This window comes from Mercurialis annua, linkage group LG7 (genome assembly GCF_937616625.2).
Source record: "Mercurialis annua linkage group LG7, ddMerAnnu1.2, whole genome shotgun sequence".
NCBI classification, from domain to species: Eukaryota; Viridiplantae; Streptophyta; class Magnoliopsida; order Malpighiales; family Euphorbiaceae; genus Mercurialis; species Mercurialis annua.
Genome location: NC_065576.1, coordinates 3,095,812 through 3,119,767, shown reverse-complemented (window position 1 = coordinate 3,119,767; position 23,956 = coordinate 3,095,812). Strand labels below are relative to the sequence as shown.

The following is a 23,956-nucleotide window of genomic DNA, read 5'->3' as shown; positions in this document are numbered from 1 at the left end:
TTAATTTTTATTTTGTTACTAAAATTATTCTACTTCTTCAGTTTTTTTTTTAATTTTGAATATTGCCTCTGTTTTAGTTTAGAAATTCCACTTTTTAAAAATCTTGTTCAATTTTATTTTTAATATAATTTTACATTAATTTTTCTTATATACTTGAAATAAAAAAATTCATTATCAATGATAAAGATAAAGTAAGAAATCAAATATCATAATAAATATTTTTCGTGACATTAAATATAAATATAATCAAAATTACATTTTACAACGTAAATATATAAGTATAGCTTTTGTATTATTTTTTCAGAAGATATTTTTTTCCAAAAAAGAGCTTTTATATATATTTAAATTTTTAAGATTCCATGTATTAAATTACATGTTTTTTATTAAATAAATTAATTTCAATTTCAATTGTTATTAAATTTGTAAGATTTATATATAATTAATGTACATAATTATTCGTATCTGATTATAAATATTCCTAGATTTATTTACATCTCATTATGAGATTTTTTAAATATCTTCATTTTAGAAGTTCCATCCATTTTTATGCAATTTTTTAATTTAATCACACATTTTAAAAAGTGTTATTTTTGGACATCAACTTTTTTAATTGATACACCATATAATAATTTGTTGTCAGGCGAAAATAACTTTCAGGAAATTATGTTGTCTTTATGAGGTTACTGCATCATAATTTGTCTTATCACTAAGTCGATTGTCAGGCGAAAAATATATAATATTTTTTTGTTGATAGGTAGAATCTAATTACGTCAGTTGTTAGTAGTTAGATGTTAAATTCGCCTTAACCAGTAAATCCCACTAAAACTTAAAACTGATATCTCAGGAATACATTTAGAGGATCAACCGATCAAACCACTTGGGCTATGGTTGAATCTAATATTTTTATTCATCAGTCAAATTTATATCGACAAATAAGAAGGTATTATAGTAATAAAGGGGTCTCACTGTGTATTTTAGGTAAGAATGGGGGTGTTAGAGAAATTTACAAAAAAAAACTATTTTTTAAAATTTATTTGCATTCAATACCGCAATTTTAAAAATTTATTTTTTTTATTTTTTTTAATTATACTCCTAACTAAATTTAATTTATTAGCATTTTTAATCATCTCATGTATACATGTATATCCTTCTTTTTCTTCATCCTCTCTCTTTTCTTTTCTCTTTTTTTCCCCTCACTTTTCTCTTATTTTTTCTTCTACTTTATCTTTTCCTTTCTCTCAAATTGTTTTTTTATGTTTTTTTTATTTCAGTTAAATTTCTTAGCAAATGCTATAAATTTTTAATAATTTATTTAATATTTTTAATATAAAACACAAAACAATCAAAGATCCAAAACAAATAAAAAATTATCGATGAATCGTATTCATCTCAAAGAATTTGAAGTAACAGAATTTTCCGCCATTTCCACCACTCTATCATTTTATTCTGGATTTTTTTCTTCCTGTTTTTATTTTTTATTTGTTAATTATCAATTTTATTGACAATATTGTTCATATGTTTAAACCATTATAAAATGTTTGAAACTGTTTTTTGAAAATGTTTGAAACTGATTTTAAATAAAATGTTGCAAATTGTGTTTTACAAATATGTTTGAAATTGTTTTTGAAATTGTTTAAAACTTTTGTAAACTGCTTGAAACTGTTTTTTTAAAGACTGTTTAAAATTGCTTTTTGAAACCATTTTAAACTTTTGTAAACTGTTTGAAACCATTATATAATTTTATAAAAAGGTTACAAAATTGTGTTTCAGAAACGTTTTCAACCTGTTTGAAACTGTCTCTTAAAATTGTGTGAAATTTTTTATAAACTGTTTGAAATTGTTTGAATTCTTTGTAAATTATTTGATATTTTTGTAAACTGTTTGAAACCATTGTATAAACTTCAAAAAAAAGGTTATAAAATTGTGTTTTATAAATTTATTTTAAACTATTTGAAACCATTCGAACAATTTTTAAAAGCTGTTTGCAACCCTTTGAAGTAAAAATGCAAAGCACGGAGTAAAAATATAAAGTCTTGACACACTGGAGTATGACTTTTAAGTTTCAATTTTGGAGTTAATTTTTATAAATATTTTCCCTATTAGATATTTTTTTTTGATAATTTGGGGAGGGGGAGCGTTTGTAGGAAGAATCGAACCCACAACCTAACAGTTACTGCTCAGCGCTTATACCATTTGAGCTATAGCTCATTGGTCCTATTAGATATTTTCTTAATTTTCCGTTCACTTTATTGGAAAAAAAAATGTCTGCAGTCCAACCTGTCTTAAAAAATCACAATGAGATATGCGCAAATCTGAAAAACATTTATAATCAGATATGAAAATTAAGTACATAAATTATGTATAAATCTTACTAATTTAGTAAAGATTGAAATAAACATAGAATTTTTAAATAAATAAATCTATAATTTAGTGAACATGACCCTTTTTATTCATTTGAACATGAGAGAATCTCAATCCGTTGTTTGTTTGAACACAATAATGTAAATTCACAAAAAATCAACATCGAATCTATCACTATAATTCATCAAATTCATGTTAAATTCGTATTATGATATGATTTGAATACTACAAATATTTACCAAAAAATCACCGATTGTCTTCGGTAGCTGACTCTGATAGTGGAATTTTGATGGATCTTCAATAATTTGCAAATTTCAGCATTTTTTAATTTTTTTTCTGTTGGGTAATTTAAAAATAACATTTCGCTTTTACTGTAATACCCCAAAATATTTAATTATCTAATTGGACCACGTGTCCAGTTTTGAGTCGCCAGAGTAGCGATATCGGAAGGATTTCCGAGAAATTAAGATAAGTATAAAATTTTAGCAGGACGGTTTTGAAAAGATTATTGCGAGGAATTTAATATTATATTTCAATTCTAAAGTTAGAATTGGAATTAGAAGGAAAAATGTTAAGAAAAGCTCGAAATAAGGTACATGGACTAAAGTGGTAATTTAGCCACTACGACTTAAAATGGAAGTTATTTCGCCAAGGTCCGCGAAATGTTTTATAGTATATGTGGTAAAAGTTTCGGGTCAATCGGAGACCTTTTAAAATTTGGACGCGGATACGTTTTGGGCTAAATTGCAACTTTTGAAAAGTTCAAGGGCCAAAACGTAAATTAGCCAAATAAATCTCGAGAATAGCAATTCAAAGATTATTGACGGAAAAATAATAATTATGAATTAAGTATTATTTACTGAATATAAATAATACGTATAAAAGGATAATTTAACCGTTTGGTTAAATTAGAAAGTTTAAAAGAAAAATGATTTAAGTTAAAGAAATGAAGGATTAAAAGAGTACATTAACCAAGATATATAAAAGAATTCCTTATGAATAAGGAAAGGGGAGAAGGATCAGATGATCCAGAGAAAAGAAAACGGCGATCATTACGATCCGTCGCCGTTTCGCCGTTTCTCGCCCAAATCACGAATTCTTTATATCGATTTGTTCAGAATTGGATTCTCTATCATCGTCAAGCTTCAAATCGAGGTAAATTGATGATTTTTGGTATTGAAATGATTGGATTAAGGTTAATTCGTTTTTAACGAATTAAACGAATTATAATCACATTTCTATTATGGTTTTCGATAGATTTGGAGTTGAAATTGTGTTAAAATGAGATAGGGGCATGTCGGAATTAAGATCAGGCACGTCGGGATCGGCCGGAGACGGATTCTGGACCGTGCGAATGCACGGTGTGCGAAGCACACGAGGTGTGCGAACGCACACCATTGTGTGCGAACGCACACAATGTGCATCGCACACTGAGTGTGCGATCGCACACTAAGGTGTGCGAGCGCACACCTATGTGTGCGAACGCACACACGGTTGTGCGAACGCACACATCCTCTTGTGCGCTCGCACAACCAACGACGAGGTTGTTTAAAGCCATTTTGCCCCGTTTCGACTTAGATTTCCGACTTTAAGTACGTCGGACATTAAAAGTGAATCACGGACCTCGAAAATAAGAGATTTGGATATCGAACATAACGAGTTCGAATAGGGTTTTGAGATATAAGAAACCCGAGTTTAAGAATCGATGAATAAGGGATATATCAAATATCTTGATTAGGTATTAAAGTACGATTAAAGTTAAGAATCGTATTTGAAATATGATTATATTAACCTAAGTTTATAACTTAGGGTTTTGAGATTAAGTCTACGTTTATGAATTAAACGTACATATGATTTGAATAGGAACTGACGTATCGACGAGCTACCATACCGATGAGCTGGAATAGCTGTGTGATCAAACGACGCATGAAGTTCATGGGATCTTTATATTATTATTATTCGGAAAGCGGTCACTGTGAGTGGCAATTTACTTTCGCGTATTATTATTATAAAAGTTATTTTCTTATATTATGAGTATTGTTATTAAATATCTCGTGTCTATATGATTTGCTCGTATAAGCTGTTTTGTTTGATAGATTTGATTATATGAATGTTGTTGTATTCGTTATTTTGGAGATAAGTGTCTATGTGCGGTCCGAAGAGACCAACTACCTATTGGGTGTCAATAGGTTACATGATCATTGGTGAGTCAGTCTAGAGTACCTGACTTTATGATTAAGAGTTAATATATGTTTATGCATAATATATTATGAATTCGATACGAGAGTGAACTCGGCTACGGTGTAGTCTGGAAGTCCCCGTATCTAGTGGGCTGGGCCCACCAGTGGCTGGGCCACCAGTGAGTTGGACTCACACCTTATGATTTCGATACGAGTGAGCACTCGGCTACGGTGTAGTCTGGAAGTCCCCGTATCTAGTGAGTTGGACTCACACCTTTGAAATTAATAATGTTGCTTATATCATAAATTTATATATGTAATAAGCGTGTGACGCTATATTTTGATAATACTATAAGTAACTTGCAAACTCACTCAGTATTTTCCCAAATACTGACCCCTCACTCTGATGTTTGCAGGTAAGCAGAGTCGGATCAGACAAACCATCTCCATTGTGCCAGAAGTCATTGGACTTGCACAAGTATGAGTTCCTAGAGCTGCAGTAGTCAGTAGATGTCAGTATTAGATAGATATTTGGATTTCAAATAGTTAGTTTTGAATGTAAACTGTAATATAATATTTTAATATCTACAATTATATTATGTAAAAGAGTTTTCTAAAAGGTTCATATATGATATTATAATTTTAAATGCGAAAAATTAATAGTGGTTTTAGGCTTGCTACGGGTTTCGGAGCTACCACTCCCATTCCCTAGCGCCGGTCTCGGCTCAATAATTTGGGTCGTGACATTTACAATTTTCAGATATATAATGATATACTTAAATAAATGTACGCCAATTTTTTTATATAAAAATTCTATTAAGTCCCAACTTATATAAAATTATAAAGGGTTAATTTCTAAAAAAATCACAAACTTTACACAGAATTTCATTTTAATCATGACCTTTAAAAGTTGTCATTTAAAGACACGAACTTTCATTTTATTTCAAATCTATCACCAAAGTAAAATTTGATGTATTTTATCTGATTAAAAATTCCTAATTCTAGATACTCTAACTGAAAGATAATAAGATTTGATGTTGATTAATATCATTATTGGTTTAGTGAAGAATTTAGTTAATAAAAATACACTGAAATGATGAATTTGAAACAATATAAAAGTTCGTGCCTTTTGACAACTTTTAAAGGTCATGATTAAAATAAAACTTCATGTAAAGTTAGTGATTTTTTTAGAAATTAACCCAATTATAAATATTTACAGATATCATTTTTGCCAAAATTATCCAAAAGAAACTAGAGATAAGTAATAAAAATAAAAATAAAGTAAAGCTAAAAGGCCAGGTCAATTACGAGCAAGAAGACAAAAGAAACCAAACCAGCAGCAGCAACAAAACAAAGTGCTGAAGAAGGAAACCACCCATGGGAAAACGACGTCGTATATCTCCCGGTATACATTCAACTAACCACCAGCACTGTTCTTCTTTTGTCTTCATCCGCTAAATATCTCCTCGCCAATATCATTTTCCTTTCTATAAACAAACCTCAAACCCCAAAAAAAAGTCTTCTCCCACTAACAATCCGATCAGACTCACTGAGTCCGATATTACATAGTCAACTCGGCGATCTAATTTTTTTTCGAGGTCAAAACGACAACGTATTGTCGAAGTTTAGTTTTAATTAAATGTGATTAGCTTTTGAGCTGTGGAGATAGGGGCAGAACGGTCAGAATCAAGATTTGAGGAAAAAATAATGGAACGGTCGACGATAACCGTTGGTCCGGGAATGGATATGCCGATCATGCATGACAGTGACCGGTACGATTTTGTTCGCGATATCGGCTCTGGTAATTTCGGAGTTGCTAGGTTGATGAGAGATAAGTTTACTAAAGAACTCGTCGCCGTTAAGTATATAGAACGAGGTGATAAGGTAGTTCCGTTAATTTATTTAGAATTTTTGCTGTCTATTTATGTAAATTTGTATTAATTGTTCGAAATTTTTATTTTATGTATTTTATTTTGTTGCCTGCTAAATTTAGTATGTTATGTTTAGAATTGGAATTTTAATTTAAGAATTTATTGTTGTTAGCCGTTATTTTTTGTCTGATGCATTTAATTGGAAATTTGACTTGATATGTAAATGTGAAATCAAATAATAATAATAAAAAAATTGGACTATAATTTTATATGATGTGAAAAGGAAATGGAAATCAAATAACAGAAACAAAATTCATTTTTGATTATGTGTTACAGATTGATGAAAATGTTCAAAGAGAAATTATTAATCATAGGTCACTCAGGCATCCGAATATTGTGAGGTTTAAAGAGGTAAATTAACTTTTTTTGAGTGTTATTTTATCTGTTTTTGTGTTATATTTTTGTTTATTTTTTTATTGTAAATCTTGTTCCAGCTTATATTAACGCCTACGCATTTGGCCATTGTGATGGAATATGCGTCTGGAGGGGAGCTTTTCGAGAAAATCTGCAATGCCGGTCGTTTTAGTGAGGATGAGGTTTACGATTATTAAACTGAACGTCTTTTTTTTTTTGTGAGGATTTGTTTGTATTTTTTATTAACTGTGGTTGTTGGTTCAGGCTCGATTCTTTTTTCAACAACTGATATCAGGTGTCAGTTATTGCCATGCTATGGTATGCAAACTTTCTAAGTTAATTATTGTTAATTTTTGTTTGTAGTAGATATTATTATGGTGTAATTTGATTTGGCTTCTGATATTGTCTGTCTTGATGAAGCAAGTATGTCACCGTGACTTGAAGTTGGAGAATACATTACTGGATGGAAGCCCAGCTCCTCGGCTGAAGATTTGTGATTTTGGGTACTCCAAGGTATGGTCTTTTTGGCCCTGCTCTTCTCTTTTACTATCTGTTTTTTTCAGTGTCAAATAGGCGTCTCTCATTTTCGTTCTAAACAATTGGAAATGATGGCTGATAACAGCTTATGTATTTTCTGGTGCATCATATCAAGTCTCGGGATTATACTATTCAAATGGTGCTTCCACTTTTCTGAATGAAACTGAACCTTTGATGCAGGGTTACTTAAGAATCAAATTCTTTGTTGAGGGATTTTTTTTGTAATCACAATGTTGAAATACATGAGATAAATTCAAGTTCTGAAATGCTGTTGATAAGATTATTTATGTTTCTGGAAAGGCACACAATTGGTTAAGTGGTGCCATGGAGGATGCTTGATGTCTATTCCTTATACATCTGGCTTGCTAATTTTGCTTTTATTTTTATCTTACTTTTTGCTACATTCTTTTGTGGTTTGCTTTTTGCAACTTTAAAATTAAAAGCAGAAAGAGAAACTGAAACAGTTTGGTAGGCTAGGTAAAGGAGCTTTTAAAAAGCCAAAGACCTCCTCTAATAATTTAAAACTGTTTTTTTCATGATTATCTTTTGCCGCTTATCGTGAATTAAACTTTGTGTTTAATTAGCATTCTTTCTTATTTTGGCTCCCTTTGTACTGGAGTCAATAGAAGCATGGATCCCTGATGTATTCATGCATACCAAAATTTTCTTTCATCAGTTTAGTTGTTTGACTCGGAATAAATGGCATTTGGTTTTCCTGGTTTTGTGTTGTTAAGAGAGCATTGGAATAGTTCTTACAGTGGGTATTGTCACTTTTTTTATCCGTCTCAATTTTTGTTTTTGATATGTATTTGATAATTGTTGGTTTAACTACAACTTTGCATGGATTGCATTTTCTTTTTAAGGAAAGTTAAGATCATTGATTGTTATTATAACAATATATTGTGCCTTTCTGGAATTTTGCAGTCTTCCGTGCTTCATTCACAGCCAAAATCAACAGTAGGAACTCCTGCATACATTGCTCCAGAAGTGTTGTTGAGACAGGAATATGATGGCAAGGTAATATCATTGTTTCATACTTCACTAATAAATTAAAAGATATTTGACCGAAAATCTAATTCCATTTTATATTTAATGTTCTAAAATAGAAGTTCACCATATACATTTTACTATTTTGATTGCCTAAATCAATATTTTGTGCAAACATTTTGTCGTTGCTGTTTTGTTGAAGAAATGACTGGTAATCAATCAATCATGCTTAGTGGAAAATTGCTAATGCATGAGCCAGTGGTTCTATCCTTCATATGCTTTTCAATTTTCAAAAGATTCTAGTTGAAATGCCATTTTGTCACTTTATTGCTTTTAGTATTACTGGTGTGCATTTAAGCACTGTGGTTGAGATGAGATGATAATTTTTGTGTTTCTTATGATGCCTTTTCCTTCTAGATGACATTTATGATATCTATATATGTATAACCAGCTAATTATGTTCTCTTAAAAGGAATTTTTCTCATTAAGTTATTGCAGTTGGGTTTGCTTCTGCAATTTTAGATCATTCAGCACTCAGAAATTTATGCGCCTTAACCATTAGAAGAAACTATGTTCCCCTTAACAAGGAATAGTTAGTATTTTGGAGTGTGCATGCATGTGTTATTTAAATGGCTTTCCATATTAATGCATCTAGATCTATTGGGTTGGAGAATAGGTGCTAAGTGGAAATTATTTGTGTGCCTAGATGAAGTAAAAGCACATCTTTAAAATGCTGAAGATTGCCCTATGATACCAGCTCCCTACAAATGGTGGCATACTAGGAATCCTTTGTTCTTTTTGTATCTAATGAATATGTTTTTGACCTATTGTAGACCCGACGGGTTTGACTTTATTTATTTACGTATTCATTTTTGCCCTTGCAATTTTAGGATTAGTTCATTTCTTGTACAACAAATATAGGATTTTTAGCGCCATTTGTGATGTTATGTTTGATCGCAAGTACACCCAGTATTAAATTGTATAGCTGTTAACAAATGCGAATGGCTAAAATATTTTGTAAATGAAAAACATGAAAATGTGTAATTGGTTACGTATTCTGTAGCTAGCGGTTTAATATATAGCTTCTGTCCACAACTTTACATTCGTTTCTTGTATATCCGTCTTTGTTAAAGAAACTTGTAATTTTGGTCTCATGCAAGCATGCACTTCATTTTAGAGTTGTTTTTCAGAACTTATTTTTTAGGCACGTAAAATGAATTGATTTCTCCATCTTGCGCTACAATACCAGATTGCAGATGTGTGGTCATGTGGGGTGACCTTATATGTAATGTTGGTTGGGGCATATCCCTTTGAGGATCCTGATGAACCAAAGGACTTCAGGAAGACAATACAGGTATTTTACCAAAAGCTGATGTTACTTCCTGCCTTCTTTTGAAGTGTTGCTTGTATTGCAAGATTACAGTCTTATTGGTTCCTTGCAGAGGATCCTTAATGTGCAGTATTCCATTTCAGATGTTGTTCAAATATCTCCGGAGTGTCGTGACCTCATCTCTCGAATTTTTGTTTTTGATCCTGCAACAGTGAGTATTTTCTGTATTTGAATAATGTCAGCTGGCTATTATTCATTTGATGTTAGATATTTACTGCTAGCTAACAATTGCATGAGTATCTTATGTGTCTCTTTGTTGCATGGTCACTTGTGCAAAATTTGTATTTGTATTTGATGCAAAATTTGTGGTGGTTACTGTTTTTTGGGTTTTGGTGGCGCTGCTGTTATTATTTGGAGCGCACAGAAAGCAATCCTAGCAGACAAATTTGATTTGATTTTGTTTGACACTATGACAAAACAATTGGTTTTCTTGGTTCGGTTCAATTTGGGAGTGAAAAAATTACAGTTCAATTTTAGGACAAAGCAAACTGGAAAATCAACCAAATCGAACCAACTTTGGTTTGATTCAGTTTGATTTGATATATTTTATATTGTTGTAAATCTGGTTCAGTTTAGGACAAACCAAACATGAATATTTGCCAAATTTGTCATAAGTGATAAGACGCATATGATGGTGTGGTTACTTGTTGATGCTACTCTTGTTTTCGAATGTTTTTTTTACAGAGGATTAGTATTCCAGAAATCAAGTCACACGCCTGGTTTTTGAAAAATCTTCCAATGGACCTAATGGACGAGAAGACAATCGGTAACCATTTTGAAGAACCCGATCAACCCATGCAGAACATTGATGTCATTATGCAGATAATTTCCGAGGCCACAATCCCAGCTGCCGGGGCCCACGGCCTTAATCGGTACTTGGCAGACAATCTGGACATGGACGACGACATGATGGACTTCGATTCTGAATCGGAGATCGACGTCGATAGCAGCGGGGAGATTGTGTATGCACTTTAATCATCATATTATGTATGGAATTGTAGAATGCTGTGGTAGGTTAGAATAGACAATAGTAGGAAAGTGCAAAATGGAGTTTGTCATGCTTATGGTATGAAATTTCTATTCCTTCACTTGAGGAATGATCTGATTTTACTCTTCACTTATCATTTTTGCATTGGTCTATGTTGTTTGTATTGGTTTGGCATAAATATTAGAGCTATACTTTATGTAAAATGTGCCTATAATTCTACTATATTGTATGGCAGATAGTTTTTTTTTCACTTGCTGCAAAATATACCACACCTTTGGATATGAGGGTTCTGTTTAGCTTTTAGAACTGATTCTAAAAGTTCGGTTCGGTTCAGTTTGACATAGGAAAGATTTAAATTTTTTGTTATGTTGGATTCTGAAAGTAATTTTATTGTTTAATTCTCTTGTAATTCAAACCGAGCTGGGAAAGCAAACTGAATTGAAAAATCAACTAAATTAATTGATTTAGTTCAGTTTGAATTTTTTGTTTTGATAATAACAAACATTTTATTAATAATTTATAGTTGATTAAAGATAAAATAAAAATAAGAAGTACAAAAAATAATATTTTTTATAAAATAATGAAAATTTATATTTAAAGTCTTCAATTGCGTTGATAAAGTTTTTGAATTGGCGATCTTCTCCATTTGATAGTTATTTTAAAGTTTAAAATGATTACTTGGTCTTTAAGTGAGTATAATTTACAAACAAAATTCTCATTAATAATAATTGTTCATCTACATATCCATGAAGAAAATAATAAATTTCGTAAAGAGTAAAATCAAAAACAAAGAAGAAACTGCTGATATTATCCGTATATTAAATTAAAGTAAATTTAATACTTTAAAAAAGGACATTGGTCGGCCAAAATATAAATTTTGATAAAAAAAAGAGAATTTAAGAAAAATGAGGTTAGAGTTTTTTTTAATAATGTCCTTTTCTGTTTAGCTTTAGTTTGAAAAAATAATAATCAATCATTACAAATTTAGTTTAATTAAATTTATAAAAAATTTGATTTTGATTTTGATTTTATTTGATTCAATTTATATTCTTTTATATTCGAGCACTTGTGGAAAAATTGAACCGATAATAATTCAATTTATATTAAATGCACAGCCATGTTCTCAATAATTTTAAGCCAACTTCTTTTGTCAAAGGTAGAACTCATATTGATAAAAGAGCAAATTACGTTGAGGTAATTGAGGTATATCATAATTAACAGTTTGATATCTCTTATTTTAAAAGAACGAAACTAAAACTAAGGTACTAAATCGTTTAAAAGGGAGGTACCAAATCGTTTGAAAATAAAATTCGAAATTCATTGAGGGGCCTAATAGTTAACGAAATTGAAACTGAGGAACCATTAAATAGACTTTTGAAACAATTGATATCAAATTGTTAATTATAATATACCTCAGGGACCTAAAAGTAATTTGCTCTTCATAAAATTACCGAAATACACCGTAAATCAAATAATACAAAAACAAAAAAAGCAAACTAAACTCGAACAATTGAGTTTAAAGCTAACTGAATTTTGCATAAACACTACTATTTGATATTTAATCTAACCTCATGAGGTCATATGATATTACAAGTTTATGAGAGTATTTTTCTCTCTTTTAGATAACTAGAATTGCCAATTATGATGACATGTTTAATCTCAAATGTTTTTACATACAAAGTCAAAACAGATAACTTAGCTTAGGCACATACGGTAACTATATTATAGTCTATATTACAGTTATTTTAATTTGCTCCGAACCCTCAAAACTTATTTCCCAGTTCCTCGGATATTTTCTTTCTTGTATCGCAAGAAAATTATCTACTTTTATAAAATGTACATCTTCTCAAGGAGCAGTAGTACAGAATAAACATCATCAGCAAATTCCGATCATCATCGAAGCCAGTTCAAGTTGATATCTTTATGAACCTTTATTTCCAGATTTGGAAGAAAAGTTAAGAATTCTTTCCATAAATTAGCTGTTTCTTCATCAGCTATCACTACCTTCAGACGCACAAGGTTGACGGCTGACCATGGCAGTACACAGCTTGAGCAGTCGATCATGTAGAGCTTGTTTAAATTACTCAACTCGCCTATCTGTTCTGGCAATTCCGTTATGCTCAAACAGTCGGATACGTCCAAAATGCACAGATTCTGAAGCTTCCCTATTGATTCTGGCAATTCTAACAATTCAATGCAAGAATTAAGTCTTAGCATCTCCAAATTCATCAAGTTTCCAATTTCTTCTGGCAGGGCTTTCAGCTTGTGACAATTGGTGATACTGAGCTTTTGTAGACGGATGAGATTGCAAAATCCATCAGGTAATTCCTCCAAATCGTCGCAGTAGTCGATGTTGATTTCGATCAAATTAGGCATCCAGATGGCAGAGTTCCTAAAAGCTAGGCCGATGTTACACATAACCAAAGATATCTTTTCTAGGTTCGGCAATTGTAGAGAGGTCAAGAAAAACGATGGAATCGAAATCTTCTCGAATCTGATCCTCTTCAGATTGTATAGAGATCCGATAATCTGGAAATTGCTCAATTCAGCTGGTGAAATACTGTAATTTGCAACGATTAAAACCTTTAGCTTATCCATTCCACTCATGAAGAAGGGTAAGGTGTAGTTCTTTGCCTGAAAATTTAGAACTAAAACCTCAACTTCAGTTGCTTCCATGCTGCCCCAACTCGACGAGAACATTTCATCTGCAAGAAATGTTTATTTTGGTAAAAAAAGTGAGCTTAGTGAGGAGATAAAGCAAATTAGAAGTTCAAATTGTGCATTTGTGCTTGACTGTTTTAATAAATGGAGAGAGATTAATTTATCAACCTGTGCAGATAGATAAAAGGCTGGCCTTGATAAACAGCTGCCTATTTCCCGCCCACCATTCCGGAGGTTTGTTTCCGCTTATCTCTATAAATAGCCTTTTCCTTTGCTCAATGCTCGTCGAGTTGCTTTGAATGATAGCTAACTCTCTTAACAAATCATGCTGCAGTACATTAACAGATCCATAATCTTCACTTGCATCTTTCCTGCTGAATTACAGAAGTCGACTGCTTAGAAAAGAACAGAATTAAATCAATTGGACTATAATTGAAACGAAATACTTATAATCAGGCTACAAATGATAAAATTAGAAGTTTTGCTTAGAATTGATATAAGTCGCAAAATATTATACCGTGTAACTACAAGATCAACCAGATTCCGATCAGAGAGTTCATATAGACTAGAAATGGCACTGTCTTCATCAAGCTTATGCAATTCGGCCCAGATATCAGTAAGAGTTGTCGCAGGAATCTTTTGGTCTTCAGGAAAGGAACCGAGATCCTTGTAGCATTCCTTGGTTGCGGAATTATCATTCAATGCATCGACACTACTTTGAAGACAATTTAGAACCTCACAGTTAGCCAGAATAGATGTAGCTTTAGAACATTCCTTGATTCTCTTGTTCCACTCAGCTGCAGACTTTCCACAAAGAGATTTTCCAACCACTGAAATGGCTAATGGGAATCCCTTACAGACTTCCACTATCTGTTGATTCAACGGAAAAAGTAATCAATCGTTTGTTTCATACATCAGTTGTTTCTGAATATGAATATTTGTTCAGGACTTTCTAAGTAGAGTATCAAAAGGTGAAAAAAAAAATGAAAATAAGAACGTGAGCATGTAGATAATTACATGTTATAGAAGTACCTTATTTACAATGTCTTGATCAGGTCTGTACGTGTTTTCATCCGGCAGAAATGCTAGCTGACAAAAGAGGGCCATGGCATCCGTTCTAGTCAGCGTTTGCAATTTGTAACTGGAACCAAATCGCGACAATTCATATCTTGATGTCACCAAAATCTTGTAATCTTTTATAGGGAACTTGAGGCTCTCAACAAGAGATTCAGCTCCAGACCAAACATCATCAAGGACCAGCAGTATAGGACCTGATGCTATGGACCTGAACAAATTTTCTAATTGGTTAACAGCATCTTGTTCACTTAGAAAATCGGATACCATGGAGTCCAAATGCTGGAATAGCCTCTGTACAATGACCAGTAGGTTCGGAGATTTTGAGACAGTAACAAAGAAGATATTGTCCTTATATTTGTCTGCCAGAGTCAAAACATCATATCAGAAAGCAGCCATTGAAGTTTCTATGGAAATTCTATATCATCACATCATAAAAACAATTGCAATGAGAACTCTTAGAATTGAATATCCTAATTCTTACATTCAAGAAATAGATGAGTTAATGTAGCATATTTTCTGAAATCAAAATTCCCATGATTAAGGTGTTGCAATTCATCACTTTATTTCCAAGGGATAAGCAGTCAATTATCTCCTATATTCCTTGAAAACTTCTTGATTCGTACGGCATTTCCGTTTCTATAAAAGATTCTGAAACTTTGAAATTTTAATCTATAACCTATTCATGTAAAATATCATTTATCATTTTCCATTTCAACGTTTTTCGTTTCGACGTCTCCGTTTCCATGCTACATAGATTGTCCCTATAACATTCTCTAATAGCTGGAAAGGTTAATCATAATTCTAAGCTTGCACAGTTTCTTATCTCAGCTCAATCAATAAAAATCAAGCAAGCAATATGAAATTCTACTATTGCGCTTCCAATTCAACATAAGACACTCATTTACTCTCATATCAGTCCCTAGGCCTCATTGCCAGAAAGGCTCAGCTTCAAAACCGTACGTGGAGCTTCCGCCTCATACGGCTCCTCTGGGGATGGAGGAAGTCCCAGCCCCGGCTTGACCAGTACAAATCAAGCAAAAATGTTGTTTACATCATATTGGCAACATAAACATATATATACTGCAATCAAGAACAACAGAAAAGAAAAAGAAAAACTTACCAATGATCTTAGCATTTTGACAAAGTGATATAGCCAATGTAGTTTTTCCACATCCTCCAGGAGCCGAAACCACAATCACTTTCGATACCTCATCGACCTTTAGCAGCTTCTCTTTCAAATCTTTCAAAGGAACCTCTAACCCAACAGGAACAACCTTGAGTCCAGGAGCTGAGCACACCCCAGTACAACTACTCTTACTAAAAAAACTACCACTACCACCAACACTACTCCATGTTCCCACACTACTATTACTCTTACCGAAAAAGCTACTACTACCACCACCACTACTCGTTTTTCCGATACTCAAATCCCGAATCTGAGTACTCAAAAGTCTCATTTCAAACAAAGTCTCCTTAATATCTGCTGTTTGTTGTAGTGGCATAATAGTATTAATATACCTACGAATCCTCTCATCAAGCTTCATAAGTTTCTTGGTATAATATGGTTTCTTAACAACATTATATTTATGAACTTTGGAACATTTTAAAACCAACTCCTCACCTTGTTTAATCAAATCTTTTAACCCTTGTATCTCCTCAGGCCTATCAAAATCTGAGTTGAATGAATCTATTCTCTTGATGCTTGGGCTCATAGTTTCCAATGTATCTATCAAAATTTGTAAAGTAGAACCAAACATAATATTTTTTCTTCTCACCTCTAAAATGATCCGTAAAAAACTTCCAAAAGCTAACTCCAGTCCAGCTCCTGCTGCTGCTGATGCAAAAAGTGAAGCCATTTCTTCAACAAAAACACACACACACACAAAAAAAAATATTTCAAACCCTAATTTGATCTGGGTTGTGAAATTACTACTGAGGGATTAAACTATAAGAAAATAATTTATGGGTTTACTTGGGAAGGTTGAAATAATTCATGGGTTTGATTTAGAAAATTGAAAAGATTCAATCTTGGTCTTTTGGTAGCTGAATTGGCTGAAATTTTTTTACTTTTTTTTGTGGGACAGTTGAATTTAGCTTAGAAGTAAGAAATTAATAAAAGGAGAAGTAATTGAATAATGTGTTGTCTTTATCAAAGGGAAGCTTCTTGGTTTGTTACAAGTTTGAAACGAGAAGAAGAAAAAAAGATCTTGATTATGGGCTACTGAATGTAACGGCGAAGACTTTGAGATATTCATTCCGGTTGACTCACGGCGGAGTATATTTAGAAGTAGGCCTAATCACTCAAAAACCCCTCACCTTTAAACTTTTTTTCAATTCCACTCCGACGTTGAAAATTTGTCAATTTTACCCACTTTTGAATTTTCCGTTTTCAATTGTACCCCAATATTTTAATTTTTGTTAATTTTTTTACTTAAATGATGAAATCATTCAATTAATTAAGTCTAAACATGAAATATAATTTTTTTTATTTAAAATGTACAAATAAATCCTTTATTTTTAAAAACTAATTAAAAACCATAATCAAATTAACACTAATTTAAATTCTTAATTAATTTAACTAAATTTAAATAAATTTTAAAAATATACAATCAATATATGCGAGACATGGAGAATGTTTTAAACAAATTTCCAAACGCAAAAGACGTTAATTTAGTTTTTCAGGGTACAATTGAAACACTACAATGCAAAATAGGGTAAAATTGACAAATTTTCAACATCAGGGTATGATTGAAAAGGGGCTAAAAGGTCGGGTTTTTTTTAAGATATTAGGCCTTAGAAGTATGGAGGTTATGGACAGAGTAAACGGCAATAACAGAGAAACAAACGGCAGTTAATAAACGTGCTGCTGATGATGACTGCATGGTAAAATGATTCTTAGTATAAGGGTATTGCTATTCGCCGCCCCTTTTTACTTAGCACCGCACAGGCGAAAGACATTTTTACCCTTTAGCAAAATTTCAAAAAAAAAAAGTTCTCTCAACTCATTCGAACACACTCGAACAACTACGTAAAAAGTCGAGTAAAATGACGGATAACGAGTATAATTCGTCGGGAAACGAGTACCGACAGTCGGAAACAAGTTTTCCCGGCTTTTCCGAGGTAAAAATTAGTTTTTTTAAATTTTTATTTAAAATTTGTGAAGGGGGACGATTGAATTTCACGTCCTCTCCAGAGGAGGGGACGCCAGAGTTTGCCGTCCTCTCCAGAGGAGAGGACGTGAAATGCAACGTCCTCTCCTCTAGAGGGGACGCCAATTTTGGGCGTCGCCGAGCGTCCTCTCTAGAAGAGGGGACGCCCAAAATTGGCGTCCTCTCTAGAGGAGAGGACGCCCAACTCCACGTCCCCTCTTCTAGAGGGGACGCCCAACGCCGGCGTCCTCTCCTCTGGAGAGGACGCCGGCGTCCCCTTTTCCGGCCGCGACCGAAACGTCGCGGCCGGAAATTAACTACTGCTAAAAAAAAACGTTGAAATAATTTTTTTTAATAATTACAGTAATTTTTTATTCCATATTATTACGACTTTTTATTACATATTATTTCGATTTGTTAAACGTAAGTATTTATGTTTTGCAGGTTGATTTAGAAGATTATGGCGGTGATGAAATTGATTACAGCGATTGGTTTAAGCTAGATCATGGGTTTGATAGTGATGTTGAAGCAATTACTTGGGCTAAGAGTACTGCTATAAAGATTGGATTTGAATTAGTCATTTCGTCACATAAGAACGAGGGGAAAAAGAAGCTTCTACGATGTGCTCGGGGTGAGCGTTACAGAGGTTCATTCACAGATTCTGATTCCTTCGTACGGAAAAATACGAAGACAAAAGCGTGTAAGTGCAAATTTAAAATTATTGTCAAATTAGGAAAGACTGCATGGTTTATACTTACAGATCCTGGTATTTCGAGTACACACAACCATGCTCTAGCTGTGTATCCTGAAGGATACCGTCAGATGAGTGGGCTGAGTGGCGAGGCGAAAGAAATTGTGCGAGATATGAGTGCGGCACAAGCGAAGCCGTGTTCTATCATGGCAGCTTTAAAAGAAAAAGTACCATATGACAACCCTACAATAAAGCAAGTGTACAACTATAGAGAGACTTTGAAAAAGTCTAGCTTTGAGGGTAGAGATGTGGTTGGGCAATTTTATCACATGGCTCAGCAAAATGATTATGTACACTGGACTCTTGCTGAGGAGGATACAGGTGTGTTGACCCATATTTTCATGGCTCATCCTGATTCAGTGAGACTACTTCGTACGTACTACTGGATCATCGGCATGGACTCCACGTACAAGACGAACAAGTACAAGCTGCCTTTTTTTGAGATTATTGGAATGACTCCTTGCAACAAGAACTTCATAATTGCATATGCAATTATGAAGGATGAGACTGAAGGGAGCTACAGATGGGTATTGGAGAGACGGAGGTATTTAATTATAATTATGTTATTTGATATTTTAATGATATTCAAATTCAAATTACTTATTAAATCATCGGGCAATAATGCAGGTGCTTGATTGGGGAACATATTCATCCGAGCGCTATTCTTACTGATCGAGAATTGGGGCTTATGAGACCAGTGTCAGAGGTTTTCCCACGTTCTTCTCATGTACGTGGCACATAAATAAGGACGTAGAAGATAGAGTGTACAGAATTAGTGGGAAAAACCAAGAGTTTGCTGAAATTTTCAAGAATAGTACATGGAAGAAAATTATCAGAGCGCCAAGTTTTGATCAATATAACATAGCTGTGGAGCACTTCAGAGATCGGTTTAAAGGTTTTCCAGGGTTGATACAGTACATTGAGGGGACTTGGCTGGGACACAGAGAGAAGTTCGTATCTTGCTGGACGGACTTAGTCCTACATTTTGGAAACACCACCACATGTAGAGTCGAGAGCGCACATGCTCAGCTTAAGCAGTGGCTCAACTCTAGCACCGGTGCTCTGGACACAGTCTGGACGAAGGTCGACAAAGTTATACAGTCGCAGCTGATAGATATCCGGTAACATTCTTCTCGAGTAATATTAGTACTTATACAAACTATGTTGTCATTATTATTAACATAAATGTTTTAAAATTACTGCAGCAAAACACTTGAGGACTCCAGACGGACTATTGGCGTACATCGACGCGGTTTTCCATTTGACAAGCTCTCATGCAGAGTGTCGCATTACTGTCTGGATTTAATATCGAAAGAACTAAGGCGTATGCGAGAATTGAGTACCGATGTCTACGATCGCTGTGGTTGTGTGGTTAGATCAACACATCAGATCCCCTGTGCATGTGAGCTGCGAGCGGTGGTCGATTCAGGTATCACGCACCACTTTCATTGAATACTAATATTAAAAATATTAATATTGTTATTGAAAGCTAATATGTGTTATTTGTAGGTAACCCGATCAGCCTTGACAGTATACACCCGTTTTGGACGAAACTTGTTATTCTCGGCGATGGGTTGGACACATCTGCGCAACCCGATTTTGCTGGTTTTCAGACCGAGGAACATCAGTATTTTCACGAGGCCGCCGACGAGGTCATGACTAAGGATCCTTCAGTGTTGCGTGATATTTCTCGTATTGTTCGAGAGCGACTTCACCCCGAAGACTTAGGCTACATGGAACCAGAAGTTAAAACAAATGTCAGAGGTCGACCAAAGGGGAGCAAATCAACGAAGCGGGATCCGAGTCGTCATGAGTACAAGGACCGTGTACCTGGTCGTCCTAAATCTTCCAAAGCTCAGAAAAATCGTACATCCGCGTCAGGTAATTATCATCCACTAATATTCGTTATGTACGTCTACTGTAGTAGTATCCTTGTTATTTATAATAATATTTTTTTTATTTCCCGCAGCTGGTTTGCAAAATGCGGAGGTTATTCCAGGATTCCTTTTACCATTCGTTGACGAGCTTGTGGACGTGCGTGGAGACGGCAACTGTGGATTTCGCGTGGTGGCAGACCACATATATGGTGACGAGAAAATGTGGGGAATGACTAGAATGAACATTGCAAACGAAATCTCCGCCCACCCTTATCGATACGAGGGTATTTTCATTGATGGGTTGCAAGCGGCCATTACACGTATTAGCTGGGAAGGCGGAGAGTGTGGCCCTAGCTACTGGATGCAGGTATTTAATTGAATTATATAAATTTATCACAAAGTTATTATATTTTTTTAAAAAATGATATTTATATTCTGACTTATTAAATGGATGCAGGTATTGGATGACTTGTTCCCTATTGCCACTATCTTCAATGCAGCTGTTATTTACATACAAGGCGGTGCGAATGGCGCTCGAACATCTCTGCCAGGAAGGATACGGGGGTGCGAATGGCGCTCGAACCAGTCCAGGTAAGCTGGATGGCATCCTCCAGCAATAACGTGGGCTTCCTCAAATCCCATTAACGGCAGCTTGTACATGACCGGAAAAGCGTTCCACATGTCAACCGCAATCGTCACACTCATGTCCACAGAGTACTTGAGTGACTTCCAGGACCTAACAGCCCCTATTGGCCGACAAATTGGCACAGGTACAGTCTGCACATAACCCAGCTGTCGCAGCACCCTAGACGGCATGTACGGCTCGACAATGTCCCGGTATGCTATCCAGCCATAATATGCAGTGTGCTCTACGGTGGCAGCAGGCTCGCCGCCAAAAGGGAGCCATGTGATCTGTTAAAAAATTACAAAACAAAAATTAAAATATAGCGATCGTAATAAAATAAAATTTAACTAATAAATTAACAAATTTATATACCTCCTCAGCAGTCAGCGTGTCCAAACGAGCTCGCAAGGACCGAAGTCGGGTGGCTGAGCAATCTGACGCAGTAGCACTCCAGCTAGAAGCTCGAGGAAGATGAGACTCGATCAACAGCCGCTCTCGCTGGGGCCGGAAGCATGGAAAGTACTCATAAATCCATGTCTGCAGCAGTGTCAGACAGCCAGTCAAACCGGAACAGTCTCCTCTCGATGAGATTCCAAGCTGCCGATAGAGATAAGCTAGTGTAGCTGATCCCCAGGAAACTGTACTCGTATCTGTGACTCCTTCCCGCACCTCCCATATGGTTGCAGGTCTAATCCGATGGCCACTCTTGTCAGTGAATAGAGTGCAACCTAACGTCAACCAGATCCAGGCTATTGCCTCCACCTCTGCAGTACGGTCATGCCTACATAAGCTGATGATCGACTCAATCAGCACACCTCCCTGGGCAAAATGCTTGCTCGTCTTACTCACCAGATCCTCTGGTGAAATACCTAAAATCTGTACGCAGTAAGCCATCAGCTGAGCCTTGTTCGGCTGACCTGAAAACATAATTTCGCAATTTAAATTAATATCACGCAATAGGTACAGTAAATTTCTAGAAAAAATTGGGCAGCACTTCCCCTAAAAATGAGCATCACCCATTTTTCAGGGAAGTCCTGCAAAGAAATTACAATTGGCAAACCAAAACACAATCCACATTAAACAACTAATTTGTCTAAATATTTTATTAAATAACCTAAAACAATTAACTTATCCTAAATAACATTAAATTTACCTAACATAATAATGAGACGTAATTAAAGAATTATTAAATGTAAAAAAATATAACAGAATATCGCACCTGAAACCATAGCCCCAGCAACTGGAATCCGAAGAATATGCCACACGTCATGTAATGTGATGGTCATCTCCCCGAATGGCATGTGAAAAGAGTTTGTATCTGGCTGCCATCGCTCCACAAATGCAGAAAGGAGCGGGATATCCAGATGATCAAACATGATAAACGGGAGATGTGATATCTCAGTCCCGTCTATCAGCACCTTAACCTCCTCTGAGGCCGTCTCATACCACTGTCTCAGCTTCTTCAGAGCTCCATGTCTAGTCTGACACTTCAGCACGCCTCTGTCCGCCCCATCCCATAGCCGAGAAGCGACATGCCCGAGAAAACTAGGAATAACAGTGTCATCCTCGGGTCCACCAGGTACTGGACCAGTAACGGTCCACACGTCAACCTCTTCAGGTCGTCTATTCGACCCTGAAAGTAACATTAAACATAATTAAATTACATTTAGTTTTTTTAACAATATTATTAAATTAATTATAATCATTTAATTATATTTACCTGATGACGAGTCGCCAACGAACCGACCACCTGCACCCTTTTTCCGTTTAGAAATGTAAATTTTTTCACTTGGCTCGTCCTCTGGCTCGTCCTCTGAGCTCACAAAATCATCAGACTCTCTAAGATCCTCAACAGAAATGCGGACGTCATCGGGAGAAGTATGCGCTTGTTTCTTCCGTCGAGCCGAGGCAGAAACTTTACGCGTCGTAACGTGACGGGCTCCCGATCCCCCTAATTCTGGGCCAAAAACGTCTTCCCCATACGCTTTCTGCCCTGCAATTATAATAATTTAAATTATAGAAATAATATATATTAAATTAAATAAATTTCTAAAATTATTTAATTTATTTCAAATAATTATTTATTTTATTGTTTTTTATTTTAAAAAAACAATAATTAGATTTAAATTTTTATTTTTTTTAAAAAAAAAAATTCCAATTTTTTTAAATTCCGGAACGGGCGTCCGGCGTTCCCTCCGGAAGAGGGGACGCCGGACGCCCACGTCCCCTCCGGAAGGGGGGACGCCGTTTCCGGCGTCCCCTCTTCCGGAAGGGACGAACAGCGTCCCCTCCGGAAGAGGGGACGCCGTTTTCAGCGTCCCCTCTTCCGGAGGGGACGCCGCACGTTCCCTCCGGAAGAGGGAACGTGGGAAATCCACGTTCCCTCTTCCGGAGGGAACGTGGGATTTCACGTCCCCTCCGTAAAATCCCAACTTCTCTTTTTTTTAATTGTTTTTTTAAAAAAAAACCGAAATTAATAAAAAAAAAATTTACCGGAGGTTGTCGATTTCTATCTCGTTCCGAATCCGACATTTTCGTAAAATATGAATTTGTGAAAAATTGAATGAGTTGAGAGGATTTAGGTTTTTTTTTATGAATTGGTTTTGTATTGAAAAAGTGAAAAGGGCAAATATGTAATGTGGCTGTGCGGTACTAAGTAAAAAGGGGCGGTGTTTAGCAATCTAGTAAAAATATGATATCTAAAAAGTTGCGATGTATTTTTTCTAATTTTTATGTGTTGATGTATATTATTCTATTATTTTTGTTTTTGAGATAAATTTGTAAGGAGCCCAAATACTAATAGCCCAACACTCACTTATCACAGACGCCGCCGCTCTCTGTCCATCATTGCTGATTCCATGGCCGCCGCCGCCTCCGCCTCCGCCGCCGCTCACTCTTCAGCCGGTATGTGCTTTCCAACTGTTAATTTCTCAATTTATTTGTTAACATCTGTTTTTTCTATTTACCTACTGTCGATGACTTTTTGTGATTTTTTGGTTTGGTTTCTGTTTTTCGATCTTAGTTTTTTGTTTTTAGGGTTTGATTTTGGTTCCTAAAACTGTCACGATTGTTTTAGTTTGATTGTTGA

The 23,956-nt window shown here is 34.8% G+C and overlaps 4 protein-coding genes across 5 annotated transcripts; 2 read left to right on the top strand and 2 right to left on the bottom strand.

Moving 5' to 3' along the window:
- Positions 1 to 5,872: 5,872 nt before the first annotated feature.
- Positions 5,873 to 10,978, top strand: LOC126655791 (serine/threonine-protein kinase SRK2I). Its single transcript, XM_050350092.1, has 9 exons — positions 5,873 to 6,425; positions 6,749 to 6,823; positions 6,907 to 7,008; positions 7,091 to 7,144; positions 7,247 to 7,339; positions 8,288 to 8,380; positions 9,600 to 9,704; positions 9,793 to 9,891; positions 10,425 to 10,978. Exons 1-9 carry the CDS (start codon positions 6,249 to 6,251, stop codon positions 10,713 to 10,715), a joined length of 1,089 nt encoding a protein of 362 aa, XP_050206049.1. The 5' UTR covers positions 5,873 to 6,248; the 3' UTR covers positions 10,716 to 10,978.
- Positions 10,979 to 12,238: 1,260 nt separating this feature from the next.
- Positions 12,239 to 16,718, bottom strand: LOC126655901 (probable disease resistance protein At5g66900). Of its 2 annotated transcripts, none has more exons than XM_050350265.2 (5): positions 15,587 to 16,718; positions 14,422 to 14,825; positions 13,907 to 14,259; positions 13,558 to 13,763; positions 12,239 to 13,433 (listed from the first exon to the last, which is right to left on the bottom strand). In XM_050350265.2, exons 1-5 carry the CDS (start codon positions 16,320 to 16,322, stop codon positions 12,622 to 12,624), a joined length of 2,511 nt encoding a protein of 836 aa, XP_050206222.1. In that variant the 5' UTR covers positions 16,323 to 16,718; the 3' UTR covers positions 12,239 to 12,621. The 2 variants fall into 2 exon arrangements, with proteins under 2 accessions (XP_050206222.1, XP_050206223.1); XM_050350266.2 differs by having other exon boundaries at positions 13,558 to 13,760.
- A 793-nt stretch (positions 16,719 to 17,511) lies between these two features.
- LOC126654779 (protein FAR1-RELATED SEQUENCE 5-like) lies at positions 17,512 to 20,622 on the top strand. Its single transcript, XM_056103606.1, has 6 exons — positions 17,512 to 17,586; positions 18,060 to 18,910; positions 19,065 to 19,487; positions 19,572 to 19,795; positions 19,876 to 20,247; positions 20,336 to 20,622. The coding sequence occupies exons 1-6, from the start codon at positions 17,512 to 17,514 to the stop codon at positions 20,620 to 20,622; spliced, it is 2,232 nt and encodes a 743-aa protein (XP_055959581.1).
- A 91-nt stretch (positions 20,623 to 20,713) lies between these two features.
- LOC126654778 (protein MAIN-LIKE 2-like) lies at positions 20,714 to 23,400 on the bottom strand. The gene is made up of 5 exons (XM_050348755.2): positions 23,362 to 23,400; positions 22,589 to 22,856; positions 22,088 to 22,501; positions 21,241 to 21,785; positions 20,714 to 21,155 (listed from the first exon to the last, which is right to left on the bottom strand). The coding sequence occupies exons 1-5, from the start codon at positions 23,398 to 23,400 to the stop codon at positions 20,751 to 20,753; spliced, it is 1,671 nt and encodes a 556-aa protein (XP_050204712.2). The 3' UTR covers positions 20,714 to 20,750.
- Positions 23,401 to 23,956: the final 556 nt, after the last annotated feature.